At 29.1% G+C, this 11476-nt stretch overlaps 1 protein-coding gene across 1 annotated transcript; it reads left to right on the top strand.

Moving 5' to 3' along the window:
- The first annotated feature begins 6829 nt into the window (after nucleotides 1–6829).
- LOC114261574 (sterol 24-C-methyltransferase erg6) lies at nucleotides 6830–9174 on the top strand. The gene is made up of 3 exons (XM_028201848.2): nucleotides 6830–7387; nucleotides 7571–7660; nucleotides 7808–9174. Exon 3 carries the CDS (start codon nucleotides 7853–7855, stop codon nucleotides 8732–8734), a length of 882 nt encoding a protein of 293 aa, XP_028057649.2. The 5' UTR covers nucleotides 6830–7387; nucleotides 7571–7660; nucleotides 7808–7852; the 3' UTR covers nucleotides 8735–9174.
- Nucleotides 9175–11476: the final 2302 nt, after the last annotated feature.

Here is an 11476-nt window from a genome sequence, read left to right as displayed (position 1 = left end):
TTCTATTCAAAACTCATATAAAAATTAAAAAAAAATCAAAATTTATTTATTTATAATATAAAAATAACAGGTGCAAAAAAAAAAAAACACTGTTTCGGTCAACTAGTTGGATGCCCAAGGGGACTTCCGAGAGGACGACCGAGTTAACCAAATTTTCTCTCCTAAAAAGAAGTTTTCAAAAGTAAGTATAAAATTATAATTTGAAAACTCAAAACAAAAATCACACTCAAATCAATGAGTGAAAATATGTTTAAAACACATAACCAAACACAGCTGTTTTCAAAATACGTTAGGCTGTGTTTGGTTGTGAATTCAAAACGTGATTCTACACGTGAACTCCCGCTTCACGTTTGGATAGGATGTTCAAAAGTTGATTCAGCGTGTTAATTCAAATTAGATTTTGAAAATTCGTTTGGCAGCTTGTATCTCCTCTTTCAACGTTTCTGAAAAGTTTCCATGTCCTTATCTTCCATCATCTCTGTTTCACGTGAACCTCATCTGTGTATCAAACCTTGGGGATGACCGGGCGGTAGACCTTGGAGATGACCGGCCGGTAGACCTTGGGGATGACCGGCCGGTTGTCCTCCTCTCTGAAGATGAACTGGCATCAATTATTTTATAGAAAGGTGAGGTTCAAAAGGTTCAGAAAGGTGAGATTTTATTCAGATTTTCTATCAATTATTTTAGAAAAATATAAAAAAAATTAAAAACGTATTTTATAAGATGTTTGTACAGGCGTAAAAAATAAATTGATAGAAAAATTAATTGACACAAAATAATCGACATAGGTTTATTTTAAAATGACAAAATTATTTGAAAAAAAAATTATTCAAAAAAAAGATTTGAAAAAAAATTAATTGACAAAAAAATGGTATTTTTAATGTCAGTATTTTAAAAATAGTTTGGTTATTATTGTTGATAAAAAATATGGATATCGATAGAAAAATTAATTGGAAAAAAAAATTGACATCGGTTTATTTTAAAATGAAAAAACTATTTCGAAACAACAATTATTCAAAAAAATTACTAAAAAAAAATAATTGACAAAAAAAATTAATTTTTAATTTCAGTATTTTAAAAATAGTTTGGTTATTATTGTTGATAAAAAATATGGATATCGATATATGAGTTGTGTGTTTGATGATAAATTATTAGTTGAATTAAGTTTTGAAAATTATTTTCAAAACACATCACCAAACAAATTTTCACCTTTCACATGTCACATCAAACTTTCAAAACTTAATTCAAAATATATCTTCAAAACACAATTCAACACTCTATTTAAAAATCATAACCAAACAAATTTTCTACACTCAAATCATAATTCTACAACTCACAAACTTAAAATACAACTCATACTCTCAAATCACATTTACAAAACACAACCAAACGCAGGCTTAGTTTTTTCTTTTAATTGTTTTTTGTTATTTGTCTCAACAGATTCTCTAAATGCTGGATTGACTTTATTATTTTTTGCTTCTTACATTGGGGAAATAACATAACATTGGTGATTAGAAACAAGAATTACAAAAAAAAGCGATGAATCTTATAAATATTAATAATTATAATTATAATTTTTTTATTAATGTGTAATAATTTTTAAATGAGTGGTACTGTATACCTTAATATATATCACTTATATTTTGACCTCTCAGAGAGAGAGAGAGAGAGAAAGAGAGTAAAAAGAGGAGTGTGAGTCGCGCTTCACATTGTTCATTTTATATCATTGGAGCTAGATTAAGAAGTCCTTGATTAAAGCTTCCAAGTATTTTTATTTTTATATATTCCCACGGAATAGTAATTTTCCTTTTACATTTAGGGGTGTTTTAAGAAGATGATTAAAAGTTGTCTTTTTAAATTTTTTTTTTTGTAAGAGATAAAATGAGTTAAAAGTTGAGAAGTGACTTTTAACCCATTTCTCAAAATATCCATTAGAGATTTCAAGGAACACTCCATCTTTATTTTCTTCATCTACAACACTAATATAGATTGTAGTAAAACGCTATCACTCGTAAATTTTTAGATAGAGGGTTCGTTTGTTTTCGGAGTTAGGTAAGGTGTGATTGTTAGTATAAGAACTGTTAGTGAGGGGACAATTAGTGTGGAGATTGTTAGTGAAAATATTTAAAAAAATTATGTTTATTTGTGATATATTTTAGTGAGGGGATTAACTATATGAAATATCATAAATACCCTTTTGTGTTTTTGATATATTTTAATATTAAAATTTTATATTTTGTAAATATTTTTTTGTACTATATTATTTTAATATATATATATATATATATATAATGACATAATACCCCCCTCCCTCCCCTCCCAAAAAAAAAAAAAAAAAAAAACCACAAAAATACACAACACACAATATGAGCAAAATAATCTTTTTTTTTTCAAGCTAATCCCCTCACTAATTTCGAAATCCAACCCTTGGAAGCCTTTGTTAGTCCCCTCTTCCACGGCCTATTATAGTGGGTCCCACATCTATCGCAATTTAATTCTCTTCTCCATCACCCAAAACAAAAGGGCCTAGAGGGCTATTAGAAAGTAGTGTTAGAGAACTTAACAGGTAAAGTGATTAGCTAAAATAAAAATTTTATTTATTTATTTATTTAAACTAGTAAAAAATGATTTAAGTGCTGTTGAAGTTGCTCAATTTCAATGGCTATCTCCCTGATTATTATGAGAATTTCAAAATCAATCTATTATGTTATAGTGACAAATTATTAAATGTTATTTCATTAATAGAATTGTCATTTTCATCATTCAAGTCATTACTTAATTTTGTTTGTTTAATGTCTCACATCCAGACTATTAGATCTCAATTATTTTTTAAATAAATTAGATTAATACAATTGACTATTTGATGTTTCTCAATAAACTTTCAAATCTCCTTCCAAAAACTATATACAAACTAGTTAAACTATGCTTAAGTTCATGGGTTTGGCATATCATTTGAGTAAATTTTGAAAGAACTCTATAATTTAACTATAGTCGTAGATAATTTTACCACACCCATATCCCTATTGATGTATATTCTTCTTAGTGCAAAATTATTTTACACCATAGTATGAAAAGTCAATATTGAAACACCAATTTTTACCCTTTGTTTTCACTTCTTTTTCGGGTGAATTTGTTTTTTTTTTTGTTTTTTTTGTTTTTTTTTGTGTGTGTGTGTAATAAGGAGCAAGTATTAAAGAAAATTAAGTGGTTACACAGCCAGGGTAAAAAGCCCTCCTAGCATCTTCAAAGACTGGAATGGACATTTGTAAGGATTTTTGCCTTTCGTTTTCACTTCTCTTGTTTTTCTTCAACTTTTTTTTTTTTTTTTTTTGAAATACCAATAATAATTAAATTCTAATGTTATTCCCTTGTTAATAAAATGAAAATATTTTTCTATTACAAAACACCTCGGTTGATAATTTATTGCCTCTATCTTTACAATTTCAAAAAACCTTGCAAATGTCCTTTTGAGCCATACATAACAGCACATTCAAGGAACAAAATAGACATACCAATAGAAAAAATAAATAAAAGTAAATTATTATATGATTCTTTATGAAAAATGATGTGTTTATAACATTATTATAATTAAAATCTATTGTTGTGACAGACACTTTTGTGGAAACCACATTATTTTGTATTTTTGTTTTGTGCTTTGTTTTTCACTCTTTGATGGTCCACAACCACCCCCCCCCCCCCCCCCAAAAAAAAAAAAAAAAAAAAAACATAGAACATCACAAGTTAACATTGGGGAGGGGAGATTTTGGGGTGCAAAAAATTAATTAAACATAATACTTGGTGAGCAATAAAATCTTAATGGTTGAGTAGATGACTTAGGTCTCATTTGAGAATATGTTATTTTAGTAATTTTTTAATTTTTAATTAAAATATGAGGTAAAAAAATTAATATGTTTAGAATGATTTTTTTTTTTTTTAAAGAAAATGTGCAAAAAGTAGAGAGAAAATGAAAATTTTGACTTTTTGGTATAAGTTGTTAGTTTTTAAAAAAAAAATTGACTTTTTAACTTTGAGACTAAAAAAATGATGTTGCCAAAGAAGGCCTTAATCTTCAATTATAGTTAAGTTGGTTTGCCAAATATAAACTATATAATAAATTTTTAGACCTGGTATGCCTTCGTTTGGCATAGAAGGTTTTTGGGTTTTTTGGCTAAAATAGTTACAAAAAGATAAAATAAGTTTTTTTAGCCCAATAAAATAAAATGTCATATTTAAACCACAATCATTTTATCTTTTCTCTAAAAAAAGTCAAAAAACTTATCTTAAACGAGATTTTTTAACCACAGGCTAAAATAACCAAAAAGTAAAAAAACTAAAAAATCAACCTAAATCCCAAACGATTGGACCATTTTCTAATATTCTACATGAATTTATATAACAAACGTCACAGAAAAAGTAATTTCTGAATAAAATAAAATAAAAAAAATTACTAAAGATTAATAAAACTTGAAAATGTGTAGTTTTTATTTTTTATTTTTTTATTATCTTTTGTGAATTTTTTTGTTAAATTTCTTTACAAATATTTTATTTTTGGAAAAAAATACAAAAAAATAAATAAATTAGAGTTTGAGCATTATAATAAAATAAATTATGAGTTTTAAATTTTATCAATTTAAATTTAAATTTTTTGATTTATTTTCAATCTAAATTATTTATTTATTTTCTTTAATTAAAACTTTCTGAAAAAATATATATTGTTGTCATTAAACTCAATATATATATATATATATATATGTCCAAAATATCCGTTTTTCTTGAATTTAGGCCATGTTTGTTTCACAATTTGAGTGGTTGGATTAGACTACCAAAGCTGTGGATCCCACCCACAACATGTTTGGTAGTGAAATGGGAGGGCAGATTGATAATCCAAGGGGTTTAGTAATCCCCTTCAGTGGGGAGGGATTAGCTTGGCTGAGTTTTGGATGGGATTAGGAAAATGATAAAGGGATTGAATCTATTTTATATGAAAAATTTATTTTTTTAATTTTATTTTTTTCCTTAGGCACCGTTTGGGAAGGGATTTTGTAGGTTTTCTTGGCTATTTTAGCCACAAAAGATAAAATAAGTTATTTTAGTCACAACAAACAAAACATCACATCCAACCCATAATCATTACACTCTTCTCTCACAAAAAAAAATTAAAAAAGCCAAAAAGCCCTTCCCAAACCAAGCTTTTTAGCTCAGGCTAAAATAGTCCAAAAAGCCAAAAAGCTAAAAATCCAACCCACTTCCCAAACCAACACTAAGTGCACCCGTTTGTTTTAAGATTTGTTTTAGTTTTTTTTAATATAAAAATAATTTATTTATATATTTTATATAAAAATAATTTAACAATCACGTCACTAATCATCTCTCATACTATCATCAAAACAAACAGATTTTTACTTACTTAATCTCATCATTAACAATCTATTCACTAATTATCCTCTTACCAATAATCTATCCAAACTAATCCGCCAAACAAATATAGCCTTAATGACTAAAATACATTTTTTTGACACTTTTATTTAACAAAAATAAAAAAATAATTTAAATTAAAAACAAAATTCATAATTTATTTTGTTACAAACTTCAAACTCTACTTTTGTTTATTATAATTTTTGCTTTATTTTTTATTGCTACATTTTAAGAAATTAATTAACATTTAAAGTAATTTCACTAAAAAAATACCAAAAACAAAAAAACAAAATACCAAACATTGTGTTTGGTTTCAATTTCTTGAATTCAATTTTATGAAAATTGAGATTTTTTTGTTTTTAGTGAATATTTTTAAAAATTTAAACAATTTTTTTATTTATTTAGATGCACTATACTTAGATTTATCTAAATAATAAAATATTTGTGAAAAAATATTTTTAAAAATTAATAAATACAAAAAATACGAAAAATATATTGAATTTTCATTTTTTAAAATATTTTTGTGTGTGTTTGGTTTGAGTTTTTTGGATTAATTTTTTAAAAATTGAGTTTTTTTGTTTTTCGTGTTTTTTTATTTTTAGTGAATATTTTTAAAATTTTAAACCTTTTTTTTTACTTTTTAGATGCACCTTTTCTAGATGTATTTAAAACGTAAAAAATTTATGAAAAAAATATTTTTAAAAAATTAATAAAAACATAAAAATACGAAAAATATATTGAATTTTTGATTTTTTTAATATATATTTTTGATATTTAATGAATTTTTAAAAGATTTTTTTTCATAAAAATTATATTTTTTATGTGTATTTATGTTAGGTGTGTCTAAAAATTAAAAAAAATTGCTTAAAATATTAAAAAAATTCAGTAAAAAAAATAATAATAAAGTAAAATTTTCTTAAAAGTGTTTTTGGAAAACCAAAAACAAGCAAAGTGTTTGGTATTTAGTGAATTTTTTAAAAATTCACAAATATTATATTTTTTAAATATATTTATGTTAAGTGTGTTTGAAAATTTAAAAATTCACTTAAAATATTTTTAAAAATTTAGTAAAAAAAAAGAGTAAATTCTGAAAACTGAAACCTATGGAGTAAAAATAATTTGGGGCAAATTGCATATACCCCTTAAGATTTAGCAAAATTACAGATATCTCTCTGAGGTTTGAAAAATTACAGATATTCCTTGAAGGTACTATTTGCATAACAAATTAGGGGGTGAATTGTTATAAAAATATATATCATGGGATAATTTGTTATGAAAATATAAACTTCATGAGGGTATCTGTAATTTTCGAAACTTTAGAAATATCTATAATTTAGCTAAACCTCAAGGGAAAAATATCTGTAATTTAACTAAACCTCAAGAGAGTATATGTAATTTACCCAAATAATTTGTGAATTTGAAATTGAAATCCGGACAAGTTTCTTTTTTTTTTTCTCTCTCTCCTCCGGCACTATAGATACAGCACAGCGACTGTTCTCACTCTCCCTCTCTTTTCTCGCTTTTTCTTCCCATCCATTGTCGCTAACTATCCACTTGTAAGAGACAGAGGCACCGATAAAGTTTGGTTCCCCTCAGATTCCAGTTTCTATTATCGTAACAAAAAGGACGATACCGAAACGCGTAAAGACGTATTTGAAAAACGAGTGTGATCATCATCATTGTCTTCATCGTCACAAGCAAGCCTGCAATTTTGCAGTCTCATGATTGTTTTCTCTTTCAGTTACTCCTCAGATTCTTCAATTATTGCCTTTTTGTTTTTTTGAATTACCTGGCGGTTTATATATATATATATATTACGATCATGAACATGGCCCTCCATTCTCATCTCAATTGATGCTCTTCCATTCTCATTTTCCTTTTTCCGCTTCGGGATTGCCAAAATATTTTCTTCATTTTGTGGATCTGATCTGAATCATCTGCTGCCAAACTCTCAAGAGTACTGAAGCTTCCTGTAAGTAAAGAAGTTTATGACTTTCTGCTCGCTCTTTTTCTTCTTCTTTTGAACTTTCTCTGTTGGATCTCTTCATGTGCTTTCTTGTTTGGTTGCTGGAAAACCGGAAGAAAATGACTACTTTTTGACTGAGGAAATATAGGCGCATTGACCAACCGTTTCCTCATTGTTTTGAATGTGCAGATTTTGAACTAAATCAGGATTGAGGTCGAATCGAATCTCTTAGAAGATGCCTGAATTGGCCAAAGAACGTACTCCTCTCAGATCTTTACTGTAAGTTGAATCATCATAAATCAATCACAATTAGTTTTTGCAATTTGCATCGAATTTTTACTCGTATGTCTCGCAATTAGCTCCGATTTGAAGTTTTTGTACTAGATCTTGTAGCGTTGAGTGACGGTTTTCATTTGAAAATTGCAGCTTTTGAAACTCTCAATCAAAGAGTGTGATTAGATTCGAAAAAAAATGGGGAAAACAGGGAGAGATTGGACACAGATCTACTCAATCTACGGCATGGACGATTGGCAAACTCCAGTATTCCTCCTCCTACACGCGATCGTCTTTTCATCTCTCTCCGTACTCTTTCTCATCTACTTCAACCCGATCTGCGCCTTCTTCGAGTCTCTCTTCCCTAGCGTCCCGTGCGGCGCCACCAGATTCGCCGCTGGATTCACTGGCTCCGTCACCGCTCTCTCCGCCCTCTGCCTCTTCTTCGCCGCCGGCAACATCTTCTACTCCGCCGTCTCCCTCCACTGGGACATGGCCCAGCGCATGGTCACCGCGGTCAACGACTGGTCAACGGTGAAGCACGCACTCGACGTCGGATGCGGCCGCGGCATCCTCCTCAATGCGGTCGCGATGCAGCTGAAAAAGGAAGGGAGTTCTGGTCGGGTCGTCGGGTTAGACCGGAGAAAAACAACCGTATCGACGCTCCGAACTGCAGGGATGGAAGGGGTTCAGGAGTACGTCACTTGCCGGGAAGGTGACGCGAGGAGGCTGCCGTTCGCCGATAACTACTTCGACGTGGTGGTGTCGGCGGTGTTTTTGCATACGGTGGGGAAGGAGTTGGGGCGGACAACGGCGGCGGCGGCAGCGGAGAGGATGAGGGTGGTGGGGGAGGTGGTTAGGGTTTTGAAGCCAGGTGGGGTGGGAGTTGTGTGGGACCTAGTGCACGTGCCGGAGTACGTGCAGAGGTTGAGGGAGTTGAAGATGGAGGATGTTAGGGTTTCTGAGAGTGTAACTGCTTTCATGGTTAGTAGCCACATCGTATCGTTTCGCAAACCAAGTCAGCATGTTGTGGGCTTTGGTGAAGTCAGGCTTGATTGGAGATTCAACAATATCTGTTGATCTCCGACCCAACCCACCCCCAAATTAAATAAAATCTTAAAAAAATAAAATAATAGAGAAATTGAAATATAAATAAGAGCAATATTCGAAGTATCAAATGTACGCAACTTTATTACCGCGTCCAGAGAGGTAAGTTGTTTTAGTAGTTTCAATTTGTGATGCAAAGTCACAATGAAATAATCTTCCTCCTATGTTTTTTTTTTTTTTTTTTTTTTGTGAGTTGGTTATGTGTAAAAATCTGGGGAGACGAAGCCGATCCAGATGCTTTTTTTTTTTTTATAGTTAAATCAAATCCAAATTCTTTGTTTGGAAGATGAAATGTACTGAGTTCAAAGATATAGAAACATAGATATACTGTATTGATGCTAAAGAACCATGTATGTACTAGTATAACTTTGAAATTCGGAATGAAATGGTATAGCGCACTATTGTGGGTGTTATGGGTTGTGACTTTTGGGCCTCTTTAATTAGTAAGATTAATAGTAAAAAAATTAATAATTATTAATATATGATTAGTTATTCAGTTAAATTAGTGAGATATATAATTCTCTCTTCTTTAGTTTGTTTTGTAATAAATATAAAAATATATAAACTCAATTATATGTTTTGAGTTATTAGTTGTAAAATTAAAAATTTTATTGGATAGAATAATCATTAAAATTTAATTAAAATAATAAATTTTGTAACTAAATAATAAAATATAAATTTCATAAATTAATAATTTCAATTTATACTATGCGCAGTTAAATCAAACAAGCCCTTTAGGTGTTTGGATTTTAATTGATTTGTACGGAGTCGTTGTGTAGTCACCATCTTTGCCTCTTTGGATGGGGAAATGAGCATATAGTGGCAGGTTGGGTGGGGAATGAGTTTCCTTTCAAATTTACATTATTGTGCACACTCACACCTCGTGCTTAGTAAAGTGGGATCTCTACATTGAGTAGAATTATCGAGTTAATAATTTTGAAGTAATTCCATAAATTTGTTTACCTAGTGTTATTAGTGTTACCAAAAAAATTTGTCGATACAATAATATTAATTTATATTTCTTAAATAATTGAGAGAAATAATAATTCATTTGATATATTTTGTAATTTTTCAATTAAGAAAAGTATCATGTATTTAATATCACATAGTATTATCGAGTTACTTTTAAAATTATTCAGTCATTCAAAAGTCATGAACCAGTGAAGTAGTTCTCAATCAAATAGTTAAGGAAAATAAATAGATATTGTCAATCTTATCTTCGACCTTTTTAGCTTCATTTCACTTATTTTGTGAGTATTGATCCAAAAGTACAGTAACATTGTAATAAAATGATATTTTAAGATAAGAATGCCAAGTAAGCACTTACCACAAAGGTTAAGATCATCTCATTTCAACAAAAGCCTATGAAACTATCAAATAGGTAACCTTTTTTTTTTTTGTTTTTTTTTGTGATTAGCTAAGACAAAGACCAAACTAGAATGGAATTTAGTACTCGTATGAAGGTAGGTGTCTCATTGCTTATGTCAAACATATACACAAAGATATGGGTATGCCATCCAACTTAGCTTACTAGATATTCAACTGTTTGCATGTTATACTCAATAGGGTTGGTGGATCCACAGGGGTATTTTTCTCAACCATTTGGGCGGTTGGTGATAAATGATTATGATAATTTTTTGGGTATTTATGAATAGGACTTTTCATAATAGATTAGTAGGTTTATGACTATTATTTGAGAGTAGTTGAGAAAAAAAAAAAATCAAAAGGTTGGGTTCTGGTCAATGTCATAGGTCGCAATCCTATATTATCTCTTGATGGCGAAACACACTGGGAGGACCGAACGAGTAGGTTTTGAAAATTAAATGGCTTGTCTCCTGTATTTACATTTTTTTGGGATAAAATTCCTGAAATTCTATGTGGGATGACATTTGTTTTTATATTTTGAATTTCTAAAGAATTTGTTGACAAGCAATAAATAGAGGAAAAAATGAATATATATATACACTTTTTACTTCATATTTTATTTATCATAAAAAATATAAGATTTAGACATAACATAATATTAAAATGTGTAGGGATGAAGGGAAATACAATTTTACTCACCTACAAAATGGGGGGAACAAAAAACATCTATCGATGACGGGTACTTTACAGCGGGCTGCCATGCTCTTTGTTGAGCTCACTACCGGCCATATGTTCATAATTCGAACTATGTATTTTTTAGAAAATAAATTATTTATATAAAAAATTAAATGTTTATATTTACTTGATCAGCTCACATTTATTTTAAAAAAATTACATATTCTATTTTCAAAATTACATTTTTAGTCCATTGTTTAAGACTTATATGATATAATATATGGTTACTGATTTTTTTATTAATTTAATTTTTTATATGCTTGATTTATTTAGCAAATCTTATAAAAATAATGGTTCAAATTGTGATAAAGTCCCAAGACAGGCCCACAATGCACCTTATAATTAAAAGAAAAAATGACATAATTTTAATTTTTTGAGTCATAACTAAAAAAAAATGTCATAATTAAACACAACATGAGATATAACTAAAGAATTCAGGAGTCATAACTAAAATAATATTATAATTAAAGAAAAAAATTGGTCATATCTAAAGAAAAAATGGCATAATTAGAAGTGCATATGGTACACCATTTTTAAAGGGATGTATATTAGAATTTTCCATTGGTTAAAATAGTAGGGAATCGTACTAAAATCGTGTTTGAATTTTAAATTTAG

This window comes from Camellia sinensis, chromosome 7 (genome assembly GCF_055761805.1).
Source record: "Camellia sinensis isolate YWXY chromosome 7, ASM5576180v1, whole genome shotgun sequence".
Taxonomy (NCBI): domain Eukaryota; kingdom Viridiplantae; phylum Streptophyta; class Magnoliopsida; order Ericales; family Theaceae; genus Camellia; species Camellia sinensis.
This window is presented reverse-complemented; position numbering and strand designations above follow the sequence as displayed.

Excerpts from the sequence above, each read along its gene's own strand:
- LOC114261574 (XM_028201848.2), top strand. The coding sequence starts at position 7,853 with ATGGGGAAAACAGGGAGAGATTGGACACAGATCTACTCAATCTACGGC.